Source organism: Anabas testudineus, chromosome 14, assembly GCF_900324465.2.
Source record: "Anabas testudineus chromosome 14, fAnaTes1.2, whole genome shotgun sequence".
NCBI lineage: Eukaryota > Metazoa > Chordata > Actinopteri > Anabantiformes > Anabantidae > Anabas > Anabas testudineus.
In genome coordinates, this window is record NC_046623.1 from 7,319,154 (window position 1) to 7,341,527 (window position 22,374).

The window sequence follows — 22,374 nt, forward strand, 5'->3', positions numbered from 1 at the left end:
GCATGCTGAAGCCTGCTTGGTGAATTGAACTGATTAGCTGACAGACAAGACCAATCCATTTGTGGCCAACTGAAGGACAACTCATCTTAAATCAAAAACAATAAACCAGACAAATGTTAAAAAGGTAAAGAAAGAAATTTTAAGCTCATCTAAACTTGCAAGGAATAGTCAACTGATGTGCGAACCTGCACATCAAAGAGACGGTGGACAGTGCTTTACTCATGCAGACCCCCCTGAAAACGGCATCTCCATCCTCCCTTTTCGGGATAAAGATGAGCAAAAGACACAGTAAAAGTTCTCTTAAGTTTCTCTTCCCACTCTAAGCCATCAGGTTTAATGGACATTGCCTAAAAAAAAGTTCAAAACCTCAAACTCAAGTCTCTCATCATGGTATTTTCCATAAATGGTTTTTAGTAAGAAACAAAGTTTTGCAGAAATGAGGGATCTTAAATTCTGAGGGATACAAATCATTGTAAAGAAGTCTATAATGCCTCTGTGTCTCACTGAGTTTTCATAGCTATCACTATTTCATGACCTATCACTATCTGACTGTCACGAATTTACTTCCAGTCATGGTTTCTGTACCATTAATTAATATGAGCTGAAGATACTCAGAGGTCAGATGTCTTTTATCAACACATATACACTTAAATAAGAAAAAAGTCAGACTAAAAAGGCTGATTTTGTACAAACAAACCAAACTATTTAGACAACCATATCTGATCTTAAAGCCCCCAGGGCTTCCACTCAACTAAATGCTACATAAATTGGCAGTTCATGTAGTAAGGCAGAGACAGCACCTACCCACATCATGACCCTTCATCTCCACACACATACATGCACACACATTTTTGTATGGCAGTCAATGTGAGAACACTCATTGACATAATGCATTCGCCAGCCCCCTACTGTTGCGTAGGCCACGCTAATCTCCTCAGTTTTTTTCCTAAACCTAGTCTTAACCCCGAAATTTCTTCTCATTGTGAGGATCGGCTAAAATGTCCTCAGTCCAATGGTTAAAAATGAATGATCACTCACATCGATAGCCATACAAACACACACACTATAGTGGCATGCCCACTCTGTAAGCACATAGATGTTGACTATCAAAATGGCTGTGCAGTCCATAAGTCTGTCCACATCAAGAACAAATATGTCAAGTGTCAACCAGGACGCTTGAACAAAATGAGAGAGTTACATAACTAAGATTAGTAGAAGTGTGCATGTGCATACACAGGAGAAATAATTTAATTCTTCCTAGTATAATAAATGAACACTTTTGTTGCATTTTTGCTCCTTCAGAACCAGGTAGCTTGTCAAACATACCACTCCCTACGCGAGATGACTGAGCCGTCTGTGTGAGAGACATAGTCACCCTCGGGCCCACTATCGTAGCAGTCATCTGACAGGTAGGGGGAACCGTTTCCCTGCAGTTTAGGTGAGTGAGGGTATCTGGCACACCTTGCCTGCCGTGGACTAGAATACTGTGTATGTTCACAGCCGCGATTCTGCTGATGGCTGTGGTGACTGCTCTCTCTCATTGCCCTCGTGTAGCCATTAGAGGGATACTCCTCTCCACTGAAGCCGCTATTGTGACGGCGGTCGCGTTCATGTTTGAGCTGGCGGTCTCCCCACTCCTCTCGGTCGTGGTCCCGATGGTAGGAGCTGCTGCTAGCTTTGGTAGGGTGGAGTTCATGCTGCGTGGGGGCTTTCTGGAGGTCACTGGGGCCAAGGTACTGCTTGTTGTAGTAGTTCCCATGTAAGGTCTGCTGTTTCCGTAGGTAACACACACCAACCAGAGCCAGAAGTAGTAGCAGGAACAAGGCCCCACCCACAGCCCCACCCACTATGGAACCAAGATTACTCTCAGGTAGGGCTTCAAGAGTAGGGGAGCTGAGGAGAACATGCCCCTTCTCATCCACAAAGGTGGAGGCAGAGCCAATTGGGACAGGAGCAGTAATGGTGGAAGGCAGGGTGGGAGGATCTAATGAGGGAAGGAAAGTGAGAGGGGGGTGGAGGGTGGAAGGGAGAGATGAACAGAAAGAAGGAGATAATGTCAAACTACATCGGCATTGTACTATGAGGGGAAAAGTTGACAAAAACAAACTACCACAAATACTAAACTATGGGTTACATGAGTGCAGCAGTCTCAGGGTGGCACTGCCAATTTTCTAGAGCATGTAGGTCACTGATTATAAAAACTGACTGGCAAGTAGTTTGAGAAACTGGTACAAAGAATTCAAACCATGGATATATTAGATGATGAGTAAAGGAGAAAAAAAAACCTGTCAAGTTCTGTTTCAGCTTATATTAAAATAAAGACCAAACACCAAGATGAGCCACAGCACCACATCACTGACAAAAGATCGTCCTGCATTAATATTTGTGCCACGCTTACAAAATTTTGTTTTGGTAAAGTTGCAGATGTTCTGAAAGACTTAAGTTTCTCATAAAATAAAAAAAGAAAATGAGAAGAGAAATTTAACATGCACGGTGCACAACAATAGGCAGACTTTAGAAGCTTTAATTGAAATTCTATTGCATTTCTTTCAGCTCCCAGAGGCAACTGCTTCGCACCTGGATAATCAATCATGCACATAGTATTTTAATCAAACTCATTTGTATCCTAGGTGATGTATGCCAATAACTCCTATTTGTTTATTTAATTAAGATTAATTCAATAAATATAATTTCTCACAGAAACTTAATAAGGCAGCACAAACATATTTTTTTAGACTCAACATGAAGTAGTAGGGGTGTAAATAAACAATGGCCAAGAAAACATAAGTCCTACATCATAGACAGTACAGAAAAGAATGTCAAATAAAAATACAGCAGTTCCCCACCAGCATCAGGAATGGTATATATTAATTATTTGTAATTATTAGGAATTTAAAAATTCTTTTTTGCTTTACATAGCTGGAATGTCTGTCACTCTTTGTATTGCCAAACAGTGGAGACAGACAGCCATGCTTTGATCCTCTCTTTAACCACTTGATATTGGTGTTTCCATACTTAAAAAATATTATCAAAAGATATACAAAATATAGGTTCTACTACTACTACTACTACTACTACTACTACTACTACTACTACTACTACTACTACTTTTCTGTTCTTTGCTGAAGTCTGGTTATAGTCCCACTTCTTGTTTTCTTCATTCTCACTTAAAAGCCTAGGACAGTTATTATTATTATTACTACTACTACACAACAATACTGCATATTGAAATGAAATATGTGACCTATTTACATGGCTTTAAGTAGTAAGTGGTGTCAGGGATTTCCCAACATTTCCTGACCATGACGGTGTTACCAATTTGCATAGCTGTGCTTGATTTTTGTACAATACATGCTGACACTGTGTGAAAATTAATTTTTATCCAAGTGCCCCTACTTCATTACCACTGTTTTAACACCAATCCTACAATGAACTGCACTTAGGGTGATCCTTGCAAAACAGCAACTAAAAGCCATAATCAGAAGGAGCTGATGGAAAGAATCAGTCTCTAAAAGCTTTAATAGTGCTGCAAAATGGGTCTGTCACTTTAACCTCAGTGTCAGACAAGATGTGAGGCAAAGATTCATATCTGAGAGAGGAGAAACATAAATGTCTAGTCTGCAAGTACTGAAATTGTATAACTTCATGCAGAGTCAGTGAACGTACATATGTGAGCACGGTCGCAGCAGCACGCACACAACCAAGGGTACACCAACATGTGTAAGCGTGTGCACATGCTTACAGGTCCTCTCAAAGGAAAATGAAATATGGACGATTAATAATAAATAGGAGTTGAAAAGAACTAGTTAATGTTTTATGAATCTGGGACATTTCACAGTCAGACTGCAGGCTTTTGCCTCTTTCTGCATGACACATGCACAAAATAAAAGAAACACTGAAAGGAAGTGATAGAGATGTAAAAGAAAAAAAAAAAATCACATCATAATCAGAACTTCATTCAGAAAGAGTGCCTCCACAGACAAGACCAGAAGAACATGCTCATCATACACAACAAAACATGACACACTTAGCCGAGCTAAGAGGACAGAGCGGAGGCAGTGCGCTGTGGTCTGAAGAGGCCTTAAATATTTTCAACTGTTTGGCACAGGAACTCCCCTTCTGAACATCTGGAGACCTAATGTTAATTAAAGTTAACCAGCATGCAATCAAGACTAAATCTAATATTATCAGTGCCAACACACTGTACCATGGTTGAAGTGCTGACAGTTTGTCAGTATGTACAGAATGGGTGAGAGTGATACAGCATCACATTTCAGCTTGAAGGGCAATGTCACAGGCAGTGATACCCACTGTGACATGCTTCCTAGGGGAAGAGAAGTCAGCTGCGTTCTGGTACATATACTCCACTCACCTTGTATGAGAATACGCACATCCCGACTACGCAGGTTAATGTCATTGGCAACCTCACACCTGTAGACTCCAGAGTCATTCTGGTGTAGAGGACGCAGGAAGAGCAAAGTGCTGTTGATTATTTCCACCCCTCCTGGCATTTCACTGTCCAGTCTATGATGAACAAGCGAGAAACATTTAGAAGCACAAAGACCGACAACAAATATTAATGCAATCCTAAAAGTTACCTTTTTAAGTTAAGGTATGATAGCATTAACTGAAGCAATGACTTAAAGGTTTTAAAGTCAAGATGACATGATTCTTCAGTTGTTAATTACTATTCAATAGTCTCCAAAAACACACACACACACACACACACCTGATCCATCTAAAGTGATGAGCTGGTGGGTTAGCGTTGGCTTTGCAAGTCATTTGAACATTTTCCCGTCCCACATACCAGTCTCCATCATAGCCCACTACGGAGATATCAGGAGCAACTATAGAGGGACAAGAAAACAGACACATTTAAAAAACAAACGAAAAAATTAAAATCCACTATAACTTTAGAATCAACTGCACAGACGTATTCTGCTGTTTTCTACGGCAGTCTACCACATAAAAGCTCATAACCTGTTATACTGAAGTGAATTTTCATATTTTAAAAAGCATTCTGCTGGTCAAGAGTTTCATCAGCAAAACACATGCAAGATGTGTGTAGCATTATTGTATCTGTGGTTGGTCAAGGCCTACAGACGTGCGAGTTCCCTACTAAAGTATCAGTGACCGTATCTAATAAATTCTCCAGTGTTCAGAAAACCCATAACTTTCATGACTGTTTCAGATTTAAAACCGTCAACACTACTGCCGAAACAGCTGGGAGGACTTTTGACAGTGCTTTTACAAAAATCTAGCTCTTGTCAGTTTGCATTTCCTTAACTGAAAGTTGCATATCCCACAAAGTGCAGGGTATTCATGGCAAAATGCTTGCTATACTTTGCTCTGCTGTGCTACAAACATAAGACTCTTCATAGTTGCCAGCTGTGATAAAACAGCAAATCACAACAAATTTGTGTCAAACAAAAAAGTTTTAAGTTGAGTGAGAGGTACCTTTACTGCTCATACCAGTTCATTTGTAGTTAGTGCCTAGAAACCCATTTCCCAACATCTATTGGACTTACTGATGAAAACATTTTCAATTTAGACAGTTGGGCAGTGACAGAAAAACCTGTACAAATGCAGACTTTAAAAAAATTATCAAGGAAAAATATCAAAGACAGCCTTTAAGTCAAAGTAAGAACATGAAACGAGTATAGATTTCATATATCAATTAAGCCATTGCTGAAGTGCTTGACATAAATTATATATCAACACTGACGAGGCCAAGCGTCATCAACTGACTGGAGATTTTAATTTTATCAACATCTTTACTTTTAAGGATCGCTTCTTGTACTTTTATAACAAGTACAAGAAGGAAAGTAATAAAAGGGACTTTGGAAATGGCTGAAGATGGACCTCAGAAACCTCCTTGATTTTAGAGTGTAGACCACTCTGCACTGTTTAATAAACAGGATCATCTTCAAAAATGTTTCATTCCCAAACATCTGTTACTAGTTATTGTTGAAAAATACTGCACAATAAGGTTCTCTAAGAGCTGTTCATTTGTTAGCCTGTAGCTACTCAAAGTACCCACACTGCACATTGAGCTGGTAGGGTATCCTGAAGTCACTCTGCAGAGCCGGGTGGCGAACCACACAGGTGAGTGTTTGGCCTTGGACGTGGCGTGTGGGCTGCCACAAGTAACGCACTTGTGTGCTGGTGGTGCCGTTGACTTCATCAAACAGTTGCACTTCAGACTGGCCAAAAAGATTGGACTCCCAGGACACCTCAGCGGGGGGCCGGGCTCGTTCTGCAATACACGTGGCCACCACAGTTTCATTGCCACCATCGATCAGGGCAGTTGACCCTGCAGACACGTAGACCTTCGGCTCCACTGTAGCGTGAAGAGTAAACATACGTAAAGAAAGAAATGCATTAGAAGTTTGAAGCCCTACCGAGATTATATTAAAAGACTTAACTGCAGTTCTTCAAAGGGTTTACATTACACTTCTACTTTATCAATACCAGTTTTCTTTTACTGCATCTTTGCATTTTCTTCTGTCATTCCCCCTACAACATAGTCCAAACCACCCTTTAGCAGCTCTAGCCACTCATCTGTTTGTGAAAACAGACTGAGCACACAGAGAAGCACTGTGTTTGTGAGCCAAACCAAATGTGCAGAGAGAGTAGCCCAAATAGCAAAACTGAAAACAGAAAACAAACTGCTATTGCTCCCAAATATAATTTACAGTAAGTAAATGTCAGAAAATTGTGAAAAATGTTGGTCATAAATGTTTAGAATCAGGATGCTGTCTTGAAAAGGTCTTGTAAGGTCCTGTTCTGTACAATCAGCAGAGACAAAGCCCAGACGCTGAACATGGACATTGGATATCTTTATAACAGCTATGTGACATTACATACAGGAAAACATATTCTTGAGCTGATCTGGGTGCACAGAAGCACCTTTCAATGTACATACTTACCAAGTACACTGACAGTAGTGGAGGCTTGAGTGTTTCCCAGAGGAAATGTAGCAACTTTACAGGTATAGATCCCGACATCAGAAAAACCCACATTTTCCAGTATGATCGTGGCATCATGAGAGGAGGGTGAGCGAAAACGCAAGCGATGGCCAAACTCTGGAGGGATGGAGATGCCAAACTGTGGGTTGTAGACAGCTACAGTGACGGAGCCTGAAGGCAGACGTCGCTCCCAGGAACTTTGAGTAAGTGTAAGGTTGGCGCCCACCTCAACCCTACACTCCAGTGACACATTCTTCCCCAGCACAGCGCTCACCCGTTGAGGCACCACCACCTGACTGCCCCACACAACTGCCAAAGACAGGTAACAATTGAAATAAAAACAATTGTAATCACATAAAGTCATGTTAGTTTGCAACAGTTTTGGATAATTAAACACCATTCAACATGCTCCTAGAGAGGCATAATCCTTTTACTGTAGCCCAATTAGTACTGTAATTGTTAATTTGTACTCATCCAGGGCTCAACGTCTGAGTGAGATATCTACTGCTGGCAAAAACATTAATAAGTGTTACTAACATTAGTCATCTTAAGACCGTAGGAACTGAACATGTAGATAATTACTATTCTTTTTCAGAGGCTGACCAATAAAGAAATACGGCCATGGAAGACTACACCAGAATGTATCCATACTTGACATTAGTATATTTTTAACAGATTAAAAAAAAAAAATTATGGTCAAAAATGTGGCTGATTTTTTGTTAGTTGACAAAGTGACTTATCAACTAATTGTTGCAGCTTTGGTGTGATTTGCTTCATGTGTTCTAGCGATCGATCTATAATGTATATATACCACCCACTATAACCTCAATAATAAACACACAGAAATATCACCCTTCTGACAGCAGAGCTGCTGTACTGAATTGCATTTGTAAAGGTGGAATTAATCTACATCGATGTAGATATAAGTGTATATATCTACATCAATGGATCAATATATTAAATAAATAAAACAAAATGAACAAATACATAAATAAATAAAACCATAAGATGATAACTGAGTTTAAAGTATTTCATTTCATCTCTAATGTCAGCTGAAACAATTTCATATCTGTAAAAGTTCAGTATCATTTGACATCTGTGGGTATCAGACTGGAATCAAAGCTTCCTATCATCACAGCTGGCACTGGGTTTCTCAACAAATACGCAGCTGACTTTGACGGTGGGATCCAGAGAAAATATTTGTCTCTCTAGCTTTCCTTCTCCTGACCTAAATTCAGGAATTAAAAGCAGGCTGTCTGTATGCCCTTTGCCCAAATATAACTAACCCATGCACTCTATCACTTGCACTTGTCAAAAATGCGGCATGTCTTAGAAACATGAAGCTCAATCTCGTACTGAGGAAAAGTCAAAGGCATATGAAGAGAACAGACTGCGACCGACAGGGAGAAAAGAAAAGGGAAGAGATATGCTAACACAACGATGACATCATTGCTTAAAAAAAAAAAAAAAAAAAAACTTAAGACTGAGTGAGAGGCAAAGTCATGTAATAAACACAAGTGAGAGATAATGTATCAGCAGGATTAAACAAAAGAAAGAACCCACATGAATGACGTTACGGATTTAGAAAAAAACAAAAACAAAACAAAAAAACGCACGCATACCACTGCCAGAGCCTTCAACCAGATCACTAATTGCAACAAGCTGCCAGCAGGAAGAAATCATCATAAATCAAAACCTGCTGCGCTGCTTGGCAACTGACTCCAAATATTCTTTGTTATTTTGCCAAAAACAGCTCAGTCTCTGGCCAGGCTCCTTCTAAAAAGGCCATGCTCTCAAATATTAATACTGTAAAAGGATATTTCTCTACCCCTAAAATATGACATGCAAATGACTATTTTTTTTTTGGTCTTTATGTAATTTTGCTGCCTTGAATCTGAATTTGTGAGAACACAGTAATTTTCCAGTGCTTCTGGTTTTCACACATAATGACAAAGCATACCAGACTGGCATGCCCGCTAAACCAAGAACGATGGGACTTATTTGCAAGTTAAGGAATAATTGTAGATTATTAATTGTAAATATTAATTCATCATGACATTATGTTGCTCCCAGTTGTCTTAATTGCGTCCATGTTTCCTCCATTCATGTCTTTTGCTTGTGTGTTAGTCCCTCCCACTAAAGACGAATAAAGAGATGCAATGAAAAGTTGCGAGAGGAGAGTTACTGAGGAATGGGCTGAGACACGAGATGTCCTTTCCTCTGAACTGTCGTCTGCTGCAGTGTCTGTTTCTGATAAAAGTGGTTTTGGCTACAGATCAGCTGTCAGTCATGCTGTGGGTTTGAGTTTGATGTTGAGTTATTGGTCGGCCGAGTATGGCTGGAGGTAAAATAAACCCCTTCAGCACGTTGGCTAACACCAACTACCTAAAGACTTGTTGGCTTGTACTCCAACAATGGATGGATAATTTACAATTAATTTGAATATGTACAGTCTCTCTCTGGGACTGGACATGCTTCTTAAGAAAGTTAACCAGTGGGACCAGATTACCAACCATTACATGCTCATTCATTGATTACCTACTGTGGCAGTTGTCTGTACCTGGGTGTCAGATCATTACTGCACAAAAACAAAGACAACTAATATTTAGACAATAAAGACAATTTAGACGATAAAGGACTGAACAGATTAGCCTTGAGTTGATTATAAACATACTTTTGTTTGCATTTCACATTTCATGTCAGGTGTAGGTGGACATGCGTCAAAAAAAAACTAACATTAGAAGGTGTTATGTTAGCAACAACTTTGTGGCCAACTACTCAGGATACAACATTAGAAAATAACCTGATCACCTGATCTGAGTAGATCACAGAAACACTGAGTGGACACCAAACTATTGTTTTAAGACAGACTTAAAACGGTACAAGTACAGAAGTAGTTAGACATCTAGCAATGATCAACACTGAATTCATTATGTGATGCAAGACTAGTTAATCTGAAAATGTTTAATGGAAGTGTTCCATTTACATATGAGACACAAACTCAGACAAAGCTACAATTGTGTTGGCTCAACCACCGTGTAGCAGCATTACATGTAAATTATCAATCACATGTGTGATTACATGTGCATGTGATTCAATAGAGCAGTGTTGAGTTGAGTGTTTTCTGTGTTACTATATTGTGAAAGCCTGCTGAAGTATTTCAGTTACTTATAATTTTTATTTACTCAAACCCATCTAATATCAAGACAGGAATCTGCAGTGTTCACCCACTTTTCATTTTTAGAGTCAACGAACTACAACCCACACAAAATAAAACAGTTTAAGGGCCATGCTAAATCATGCAGGAGTTTTCCTTCCTGATTAGTACCATTTCCCAAATTTCACATTATGCGCAGTAAAACTTCCTCAAAGGAGAAGTGAAGCTGTTCTGAATATAAAGGGATAACCTAAGGAATATTATATAGAGAGACAAGATACAACCCAGAAGATAACTGCTATACATCATAGAGCAGAAAACTGATCTTACAATTTGCTGTATTTGACAGATAAAACGATAAGACTACATCGAGAGTAACAGAACAGTTAAGAGCAAAGAAGGCAACATCTTTCCTGTGCAGAATACGTAATGGGAGAGGTATAGAGACTGTATAAAATTTTTAGTGGTGACATGACGACAACCTTACATAAGCATGCCCTCGTTTTCTCCAACTCAGAATAAAAAGTGATAGAAATAAGAACACAGTCTATCTGATCTTATATGCAGCCTATCTTGACATAGCAATAACAATGTTTTCTCTCTTCTTGTACTTTCAGAGACAAAGAAAAGAAACTGCTTTAAGTTCTTCCTATACTTAAATCCTCAAAGAGATTGGCTACTGTAGACACTTTCAGTTTAGTTTGCAAATGCAACACAATGTAACTTATACTCACACACTCGCGCACTATAAAAAAAGATTATAGATATCCTGGCATCAAGGACACATTGCTCCCTGGAGACGCTCTGCTGCTCATTCTCACTTTAGTCAATATTACCTTCCCATGCACCACTTATGTGGCAGCAAGTGTATTATATGTGCGTCTTGCCAGAGGGCAGTGTGTCTTGTTAAAAGTGGAAATCAGAACATAAACTGTGATAGTGTTAGGGTGCAAGTGGCAGAGCCAGCTGTAGGGGAAGGACTGAACAGTCTTTCAACAGAGTGATTTGATTTGACCTTCAAATTAATTTTTTGCACTGAAATGATTGAAATAAATAAATTCTTAAAACTTCCTTCTGATGACTGAAATCAGTTCAGGGCCAATTCCTAGATTTATTCTCAATCTTTTACATAAAAACTTAAGAGCACTGAGCTAACTTATGAAAGTTTGCATTAAACAGTAAGTCTACTTCCATACTGTGTAGTAGTTTTTGCTCATAATGACAAATAACCCATAATAATAAAGTTTGGAAATTTCTGTGACTTAATCAGGTCGGTTGAACGCCAGGCTAAACCATCCTTACAGCGAAATGTGTATGTATGAAGGCAGTATGACGCTATGGGGGTGCATCTCAGCAGCAGAGATACAGAGACTGGTCAGAGTTGAAGGAAGGACACACGAGAAGTTTTTAAAGAAAACCAACTGGTTTTGCAGTCTACTGGGAGGACTGAGCATGGTGACAACGAAGCCTAAAGCCAAGACAATGCTGTAGTGCCGTTGGGACAAAACCCAGACTTAAATCCCACAGAACATCTGTGGAGATACCTGAAGACGGTAGTCTCTACATGCTTCCTGTCCACTCAGATGGAGCTTCAAAGGATCCATCAGAAAGTATGGGATAAACTGCACAAAGTATGAAAAGCTTGTTCCGACTTAGCGAAGAGGATCAGAATAACCTTTTAGAGTCATTTTAAAAGTACTGAATTAGGGGTCTGAATCCTAATGGAAATATGTGACATAAGTTTTTGATTTTCTGCCTCCTCTTGGCCAGAAATATGATTAATACATCTTAATGAAACATTCAATGTACCTGGGAGAAAAATGTTGCCTAAAAAAAAAAGTCGCTATTGGTCCCCTTTAAGGGCTAGACATTATTAGCTATAAGGGTATGTGCACCTACGCTGCATTCAATAAAGGCTCAAGGTCAAAGCCCTCATTGAAATGTAAAGCAGACTTAAACTGAAGCTAAACACATGCACATGGGCACCTGTCTCTGCCTCTTAATGCAAACTCTCAAAAGGATTGAACTCTGGGATCCTGGTGTAAACATGACAGAAACATGCAGTAGATTAGCTATTTGAAAGAGGGTTCCTGGTCAGTTTACTTGCATTAAGTCTTAAATAAAGGAAGTAAGGATCTGTCGCTGAGGTCCATCCTAGTAGACCAGAGATTTTTTCCTCTGACCACTGATCTGTTGCAGTGAAAAGGCTTAAGTGCAAAGCTGCCCCCTCTAAAAACCACAAAACAGTAGTATAATGCTGGGGTATGTGCGAGTATAGTGACGTGCTTCTTTTTAGTGGGCAATGGAAAAAGCTACTGATGTGACAAAAAAAACAACAATAAACAAATAAAAGAACTGTCCATAAAATATACACCGCTCTCGCTGAGGTTTTTTAGTTATGAGAGAAACAGAAAATCCTTTGCACTGCATTACGACCAAATACTCCAGCCTTGCAACAATTAGCAACTTTAAAATTTTGTTGAAGAGGGCAGCTGACTCAAATCTAAAATTATTTTTTGGAAGGAATTTGCAGTGATGTGCCATTGAAGTGTATTACATTCAACAATGTGCAGTCAGCAGTGTGTGGGAGAAACAGAAATTGTCTGGCGTGACTCACTCGCAGCTTACTAAGAGTTTACGCCTGTCTGCGTAAGGTGGGAGAGTAAACTACATGCTCGACACAATTTTTATTTGGTATAATATTCATTTCCATTTTTTCTTCTACCACTGAGTTTTAGCCTCATCTCTACATAAAATGAGATGTATTTCAAACTAATTGTAAAACTATTCTGAAAACAGTAATTCTAGTATTTAACTGTGGATGCGTCTTCTTTTTGTGGATGAATTGGTTTAGAAAAGCTGCTTACATCTTGTCACATATTGAAAATCATTCATCTTCATGCGGTTATTTCTAAACACACAATTAACTTGAAGGTATGTGGGCAACTTAAACTGCAGTGTCACAGCTTCTCTTTTTATTTCCCCAAATAATAAAAACACATAATGTGCCAACTTGAAGCAAGCACAGTTTCAAGACAAAGTTGTTGTATTTTAATCCAGCAGCACTGGGACTAAAGTGAGCATGTTTCAGGGGGGAGGTAGTTCATCTCCAACCCCTTGATTAAACCATAATGAGCTGCCCTGTTGGCACATGCGTGCTGGACGTTTAGCATCGTCTTCTCTGATGACACAAATGAAGTTCACATCAACATTTTGTTTTGTTTTTTTGTGCCAAAGCAGACGACGTGCCACAGTACAGCATCATCTTACTTCAACAGAAAAAGGTTTCTGCAGCTAACATGGCTGCCTCTGAGTCTACAATGACAAAGTGTAGGTTGGTTTGTACATATAGCTATATATATTTATATATTTATATTTATAACGTTGGAGCTCTTGAACTGAACATCACTATCCGTGCTCCTCCTCGGTTTCTATGGCAGCCCCTCCGAAGTTGCCACCAAGTTTCCTTCAGTCTTTCAGTGACACCTCCTAAACTTGCAACTTTAATCCATCTCCCATCAAAGCACATGGAGGTTGCCAGTTCTGCTGCTGCTCCCGCCGCCGCCGCCGCCGCCGCACGATGCGCGTCGCTCGGCTCCCGCACAAAACTTCTTTGTGACGTTTGTGGAGCAAAGAAAGAAAAACTACCAACGCAAGAAAATGCGTGACTCACCTGTAATACTGCACAAGAGGTGAAATAACGCGACCCTGCCCTGCTGTCCGGCGGAACTCCGGCGAGAAGACGGTAACATGTTTGAACAGCGGCTCAGCCTCCCGGTGTAGGACCCCAGCCCCGGCTCGGTGCCAATTTGACGGTACGTGCTACACAGGAACCTCCTCAGCAACAACTCCGAGCTGCATGCGGACCGTACCATCTGCACGGCGCGGAGCGGTGAGACCGGCAGCTCACCTGATGGGGGGAGGCAGCGACCATTTGTCGCGGTTCCTCGGCAACATCCCCCCCGGAGGAAGAATCCATTAGTATACACATTACGTCACCTCTGTTGATAACCCGACATATATTGATTCATCTAATTACTTCATTCTCTGCTCCGTTTGCAGGAGGCTTTCTGAACACACACACACTCACACACACACACACACACACACGGTCTGTGCATCTTTACCTCCGTCAGAGAGGATGTGTCTGTTTTCCTGTCTGTCGATAAGATGAATGTTGTGAAATTGTTAAACATGTTTTTCATATTTCTGAGACAGACCAGTTTATCAAGAAGACCTGGTGCCTGTTTGCATGTTTGTGCATTCATGATGCAAGATTTCCTTCTTGTTCCTCTAGAACTTTGATGGTAGAAACCATTTTTTTGATTGCTTATTTGAACTATAGATGGTCCAGATTGATGGAGGCCTGTGCATTTTGATTTTTGTGCATATAAAAAATCTTCACTACCATAACAATGGCTGTGGTACATATGGTACATAACAAATTGAACTGATCTGGTAAAAAGTTACTAACTTTTGCAGCATCTCATAGACTTTTCTTGTACGACCCACCTGGCAAAGTTCCTGTAATTCTCATATTTTAAAAAAATACCATAATTCCTCCACAATGCAGCTGCCAGTATTACACAGAAACATATGGGCAAGCACAGGCGTAATTAATAACATTAAAGATGGCTGCATCCCATTTAGTTTGTTGAGAACTGTGTATTTTAAACATCGACTCATACTTGAATTAGTGGCTACAATGCAGAATTTCTAAGGCGACACATTATGCTTTTCGACTTGTTTAGACAGTCTCTTGGTGCTTTGTTACGGCTCTGTGGCTCCATCACATGCAGACATACTGCATGTAGCTCAGCTGCTGTTAGTCAACAAGTTAATCTTTACAAAGTATATGTGAGTGAGGTAGGATGGGAGTCATGGGGCAGTGCCTCCTCTTGCTTGACAGAAAGCTAACCAGGTCAGTGCTTTAATTTGAATCTCAGTGCTATACTCCGGAGAGCCACAAGGGAAACAATTACTCTTCCACCGCCCCATTCATCTGCAACTTGACAGTGCAAATGTTTGTGCATGAGAGAGTGCACGCAAGCACAACAGACGGTCCTTTTTTAAATCTATCTTGAAGTGGGTAAAATGAGTGCAGTGAATGTTCCCATTGTTCTTGAGTTCAGTCAGAGTATTTTGCCTTGTGTGCAATGCATCAACATTAAAACAATATGTTTGTATGACAAAAAACGTTGTGATGAGGGGAAGAGAGGGGCAGTTTAAAAGACCATATAATTCTATTCAGTGGATTCACAGCATTAAGTTTCTCAAGGATTTTTCCACAACCTCTTCTCTTGGAGCAGTGGACTTTTCCATAATACCAGCAGTATATTTTATGTCTTTTTGTATTTTTCACTCTTGACTTCCATGTACTCCAATTGCTTTTTTGGTTTTGACTGTGATTCCTCTTAGATGATTGTTTGATAGAATATGTTCTAATGGAAATCTGTGGCAACACTAACCATAGCAAAACCACAGTGGAAAGAATGGCACATAACCCATGACCAAAAGTAAAACTGAATTAGTCATTATTATATCCGAGCCACAGAATCCATGTTCTTTGGTGGCGATGTGAAGGATTTCATGATCATGATCATGATCGTGACAACAGCTTCTCCCTTCTGCTCTCATACCAAACCAAAGCTGGTCTCTGTCACCAGGTACTTTCTCTCTCTGGAATGTTTTTCAACCCTTCAAGTGCTCTTTCACGGAGGCTAGAGAGGTATTGAGAGGGCTTCGTGATTGTGGCAGAGTAAAGATCGGTTAAATGAGTCCACCTCCCGCTCAGAGGCCTCTTTTATTCTGCGGGGTCAGCACCTCCCCCCCTTTATACCCACATAAATTGGCCTCTCTCTGTGTTCTGTCTCTTCGTTCTCCTACACAAGTGTCCATCTGGACTGTGAGAACCAGAAGGGGGCGGGAATTTAATCAATAATATCATCAGTTCCCATTAACCTATTTTTCAAAATCTCATAGAAGTTTTATCATATGGCAGATACTTGGTTACTTCCGGCTAAAATTAAAGGGCTTGCAGGTGGAGCCACGGTAGAACCATTTACAAAGCAAAGGTGACATCTGCTGGCTTAAAGGATGAACTCTAACTACATAATTCTTTGGAAATGTGTCTCATCATCTTTAGGCGTCACTCTGATGTCAGTGTCACCCTTTTGCTGTAACTTCACTTACTACTCTGTACACTAAAAACTACAGTATTAACAGAACTGACTGGTATACAATATGTATGTGAGCTAGTGAGCTGTAGTGTAGAAAATCTGTTGCACTTTGATAACATAGATAAAGGAGATACGATTTAGATCTTTTTTATTTCGCCTATAACTAAAATTTGCATGTCAGTAGTTAAATCGTTATTTAACTAAGGTGTTTTGCAAGTCCAGTACGCTGTTCTTGTTGACCTATACCAGGGTGGCTAATCTTGGTCGTTGGGATCTTGCTTGCTTGCATGTTTCCAACCATCCCTGCATTTACACCTTCTGATTGGCTGAACACAGCTGATCCTGGTAATTAACAATGGACAAAACAGGGACAGTTGGAAAACAAGCAGGACAGTGGGCCTTGAGGACAAGGGATAGCCACCCCTGACCTATATGATAGATATGTGAGAGAGAGAGAAAGAAAGACAGAGACAGACAGACAGGTCACCTGTGGTCATTTTTTTCTTCAATGGAAAGTCACAAACTCATGTTAAATGAACTAACACATTTGAAATGATCATGATGTCCTTTTAATATGCAAGCATGGGTGACATTGTTTGCTGCATCCATCTTTAATCATTGTTTCAATGCAATTATTAGAAACACATAACAATGATGCCATCACTCAAATTAAAACATTATACAACAAGAGCATTACATTTTCAGAAATAAAAAAAATATATTGTAAAGGAAAAGAACAATCGAACCCAGTGTTTTAAAATAAAAATAAGGCAAAGCTGAAAGGCAAAGTATCTACAGAACAAAAGCAACAAAATAATAATAATAATAATACTTATATTTTCTTTAATTTGCTGTTAAACTGTACTATGATGCAGATGAATCTTGAAACATTTCTTCTGTGGCTGCTGGCTCTATTTAGACTGAAAACTGTAAATTAGCTGTGTGAAAAAAGACAAAGTGAAGAACGATGAATCCACATCCACAACATTTTTGAAAATCTTGGATGGTGTATAAATTCTATGGTGGGAGATCAACTTACCACAGGTATCCCTCTTTAAACTCAGTGAATTTGTGCCGCACCATAAATGTTGCTAGAGCATCTGCTACCTAGCAACACATAAAGGAGGATTAAGTAAAAAAAAAAATGCCACAACCTGAATCCATGCAACTAACCTATGTGTGCAAATTGAACCAAATAACTCTAGTACGATACATGTGGTCCACTGTGTATGTTCAGGCAAACACTGCTCACTTTTTCAGGTGCATCCTCATGAACAGCATGACCACACTGAGGCAGGACCTGCATCTGAAACTTCCCTGTGAACAAACAATGAAGTCATGGATCTGACTTAGATTTGTATGCTGTATTCTACTGTATATAAAAAACAGTAAAACATGAATGAAACTTGAAACTATGCATAAAATCACCATCTGAGCTTTCTTACCTTGCATTTGTCCAATGGTAAGGTCTTTGTCAAGCCTGTCCACTCCTGTACAATGGAACAAGTCAAAGGGGTGAAATTGTGCAGTCACTGTCTAAATAGCTCAAAAGAAAACCTGAACAATCTGTATGTATCCCAGTCAGTGAGACATCCCTGAAATGCCATGAAAACTGTGAATGCAGGTACTTTTTGTGTTTGCCAGTCCAAATAATAATTTAGGTCCAATGTGAGAAACTGTGACAGATCTAACCTGCGAGCAGAAGCAGTTTTGGCACAGGGCAGGTGAGAAAGAGAGCAGACAGGCCTCTGAACCAACCCTCCCAGTATTTTTCTGTCTTTGACAGCTCCACTCGCCAGGTGAAGATGCATTCCTTTTTTATCTGTATGAAAGAAATACAAGCATAATTTACAATACTAAACTAAAAAGTAACAGAAAAACGAAACAAAAAACAAGCACTGAGAGAGACAGACAGAACCTCTTGATCATCTTCTTTCATCCGTTTCTTGTTGGACTCTTCTTCTGCTTCTTCTTCTTCTTCCTCTTCTATTATACCTTCACCAATGCTATTAGACACTCCTGAACTGCTGGTGGACTCCTCGCATCTGTGAACATTAGCACAGCAGAAAAGAAAACTTGTAAACTGATGCACTCGGTTGTATTGAGTGACATTAAGAAATAGTCATGTTACAAATTTACATAACTATTCTGTTGGATATATGGAATATTAAGTCCTCGAGCATTAGAGGTTTGTTAAAATGATATCAAAACAAAATAAAAATAATTGTTTATATTAATTACCTTGTCAGTAACCCCCTTTTTTTTTTAATTAATAGTACTATATTGTATGTAAGAAAGAATAAAAGTCTTTTATGTTTTGAGTTGTCCTTGAGTTTTTGTACAGTCTGCACTTGTATAACAGCATTTCTCCTTTATTAATACTAAAACACTTTACACTGCTTATCATTCATGTACACAATCACACACTGATGATCCACTGAGAACAATTTGGGGTTCAGGACACTACGAGGAGCTGGAAATCAAACCACCAATCTCATGTTTGGTGGATGACTGCTCTACCTCCTAAACCACAGCCACCATAGCCATTTGTTGTGTTTTTTTCTTTTGTTGAAGTTTTTATTAGTTTGTATTAATAATAAATTATAAAAAAACCCCTGACGTGTCACTTAACATACCAATGACATAAAGAGCAGACTTACTTTTTCACTTGGCCTCCCATTGACACCCTTGCTGATTCTATGTTCCGGATTTGGCCACTCTTCACACTGAGAGCACAGGAAAAGATTGATGTCAAAGTCAAACCTTAATAATCGAAAATCTGAGAATGGAGGGCATTACAGGAAAGCTGTCTAAGTGAAAACAAGATATGATGTATTCTTTCAACGTTGCTATTAGAAAATTATGTTTATGACAATGTGTGCGATCATTTACCAGGAGTAAATAATAATTTGGTCTAATCATACTCATCACTAACTGTTAGATGTTTACCTCCACTCGATGGCATTCTCCAGAGATTTAAATGTCTTTGGCCGACTTCTGAGGAAGTTCTGCATACTGTTCAGAGCATCCATTGCTGTACCTGAATGCAATAAACACATGTTTCAGTTGTTAATATACTTAGTAATACTGTACTGAGTTTGCAACTACTTGTTATTTTTTTATGAATATTTGTCATCTAACTTTTAGGCAAATCTAAAGTAGTTGTAAAATCAAATGCTATTTGCACAACTAAATGTTATAAACTCAATAATATGCATCTAGGATGCTCCTATTTGAGAAGCGTGTGCTTACCTTCTACAACGTCAATAACACAGAGGCCGAGCAGGGATGGTATATGATTGGCATTGGCTGTGTGAACTGCGATAGCCCCACCCATGCTGTGTCCAATAATCATTATAGGAGGAGGATTCTCTCCATAGAGTGCCTCCACCACTTTGCCGATATCTCTTTGGACACCAAAAATAAGGACAACCTTGTCAGAGAGTGTAGAAATGATCCTGTAAGCTCAGAAAACTCTCAAAAAGTGAGTGTTTCTAATTGATCAACGCTTAAACATTCAAGCGCGTCACATTTTAATTTAAAAAATTTAGCACAGTAAATCATCCACATGTAAAAAATACAACAGAAATCGACACCTGACTCTATATCTCTCTGTATACGGCCTCTAAATTTGCATGTTTTTTTTGCATTACGTATGCTTGTATGTGGTTCTCCCAAATCTAGTGTCTGCCTCAAGTGCACACACAGCAACTCACTTGGCCATCGTGTCTGCAGACAGATCATCAGGATTTTTCACTTTGGTGTCACCTGCCAGTGAATAGAGAGAAGCAAATTTAATCTAAGCCTGTAAAAATGCAAATAAACAACTTGCCAGATTATATAAGATGTGGGAAGAATTGGCCTCAAGATCAAGCTTCTTTGGAAAAGCAGTTTAATAATTGTGGTGCTTGAACTGCAATTTTGACACTACATACAGTGTATGTTAAGCATATATTAAAATATGACATAATGAAAATGATGACACTGCAATACATTTAATAAGTACGACATAATCTTAAGATATCTACAGTATATACTATACAGTAATACGTGTGTATGATGTTTTGCAAAGTAATACTGAAAAGGGACTGACAGTACATAGTACTTCAAGTAAACTGAAAAACCACAAAGATTTCTATTTGCTATAATATGAACCAAATGTGACAAATGTTGAGTCCTGAGACTATCAATATTTACCATGAGCTCGAAGATCCATAGCCACCACCCTGCAGTTGATCCTGCTGCATATCACAGCCTAGATAAACACATACATTTAACACATACAGTAAAGCATTTGTAAGAAATAGTGCAGAGGCAATATTTTCTGCACAATTAAGATATTAGTGTAGAAGTTTCTAATAGTTCTAATGCTCACAGTGAACACTGCCCAGGAGAGTGCAGAGTGGCCTCCCCCATGGAGCAGGAGCAGCACAGGACCATGGGAACCACTGCAGTAAATTCTGAAAATGTTCAGGGAAGTCAAGGCAACACATGTGTAACACCACCCAACATTAATTATTTAAACTAAATTTCTTCAAATGTTCTACAGCACAGTTATAGCAGACAAGGATATATCTTTGCCATTCTCACTTTCCACCTCAACATCTTCCATGGTTTCAAAGTACTGGCTCCAGGGCAGGGGGGAGAAATCCCTCTTTCGTCCAGGTCTGTACAAAAGATGCAAAATGTGTGTTTGATATGAGCCCGTACCACTGCAGGAATACTACAATATATAGAAAATTTAACAAAAAATTACAAGACAAACTAACTCTCATCACTGTTTCCACATAGTCTAACGTTGCTACATTGAGGAGAAAAAAAGACATTAAAAGTTATGGACCATATTCAATTAACTGATGGTTAGGCTATACATGCAGTAAGTGCATGTAAACCCTGTTTCCTCTACTAAGGTCATCTCTTTAGTTCAGTCGGTGTCCTGTACCAAAACGTGCAACCTGGCCAACAATTTCAAACTGACGAGGATATTAAATTGTACTGCAGTAAATGTGAATGTTAGTCAATGTGAGTGTAATAGTATGCAGCAAGCCCGACCTACATGCAATAACGACACTCAGTAAGCAATTTCAAGACAAAAATAAATACTTGTTACAATTACAAATACAATTATTTAAACATGTAGATGTAAACAGAAACAAGCTGTGACCATCAGCAACATGGAGTCACTGGATAATGATTATGGATGACGATAACTAGTTATCTCAGTGTCACTTTGCATTACGAGAACAAGTAGACAGGAGCTGACTGAGGAGAGTCCTACACATCTGAAGACAGTAAGTGACATTAACGTTACACACTGCAGTAGGTGACCTCTGACCAGCCATCATGCAATCCCTCTTTTAATACCAGGAGTTTTAAAGTGACTGAATGCGTTTAATTAACTAAGATTTGTTATTGTCGATAGAGACAACTGTGGGTTAAATGTGCGTTCCGGTACCGAACTATGCAAAACTGGACCTAGCCGGGTCCAGCTGTAGACTCTGGTAGCAACAGCTAACTTAGCCTGGCTAACGCAATCAGTTCAGCTGCACTATCCTTTAACGTCAAGAAACTATAAACATATGATAAAAATCACATTTGATTTTAAGAATAGACAGCAACTGATGCGATGGTGGATATTATTATTATATGGACACAGCTAAAAAAAGCCCACACAGCTGACAGCACTCTAATAAGATGCTAGCTAACTCACCCCATTTTCATTTTGGAGCTGGACTGAAAACCACCTGCCATAGGAGGTCTGGAAGCTAACAGGTTCAAATGCAACTGTTTCTCCATGTTATCGAAAACGGGCTCGGTCTGTGTCAGGAACTGTTTAATATGACCTTCCCCCTCTTTCGCAGCATATGATTTTCTTCGACACCAGCACCGCACTACCCAGGCATTAGATAAATTTCAGCTAACGCCAACTACGTTTGTCTGGTAAGCTAAGCTAACGGCTAATGCTCTTCTTCGTCTGCTGATGCGATTATTGTTATTTTGGGTCCGTTTCTTCTTCTTTAATTTTCTTTCCCAGTAGGATAACAGTCAATTGTAAAGCTTTACTGCCATC

General features: G+C 39.4%; 2 protein-coding genes across 2 annotated transcripts; both read right to left on the bottom strand.

Annotated features, from left to right (window-relative positions):
* Positions 1-523: 523 nt before the first annotated feature.
* nectin3b (nectin cell adhesion molecule 3b) lies at positions 524-13,923 on the bottom strand. Its single transcript, XM_026370371.1, has 6 exons — positions 13,799-13,923; positions 6,930-7,277; positions 6,041-6,340; positions 4,730-4,847; positions 4,373-4,524; positions 524-1,984 (listed from the first exon to the last, which is right to left on the bottom strand). The coding sequence occupies exons 1-6, from the start codon at positions 13,875-13,877 to the stop codon at positions 1,317-1,319; spliced, it is 1,665 nt and encodes a 554-aa protein (XP_026226156.1). The 5' UTR covers positions 13,878-13,923; the 3' UTR covers positions 524-1,316.
* Positions 13,924-16,850: 2,927 nt separating this feature from the next.
* Positions 16,851-22,292, bottom strand: ppme1 (protein phosphatase methylesterase 1). Its single transcript, XM_026369858.1, has 14 exons — positions 22,015-22,292; positions 20,878-20,971; positions 20,680-20,772; positions 20,502-20,559; positions 20,021-20,072; positions 19,557-19,711; positions 19,254-19,344; positions 18,965-19,030; positions 18,223-18,349; positions 17,997-18,126; positions 17,750-17,794; positions 17,557-17,621; positions 17,344-17,411; positions 16,851-17,242 (listed from the first exon to the last, which is right to left on the bottom strand). Exons 1-14 carry the CDS (start codon positions 22,098-22,100, stop codon positions 17,239-17,241), a joined length of 1,134 nt encoding a protein of 377 aa, XP_026225643.1. The 5' UTR covers positions 22,101-22,292; the 3' UTR covers positions 16,851-17,238.
* Positions 22,293-22,374: the final 82 nt, after the last annotated feature.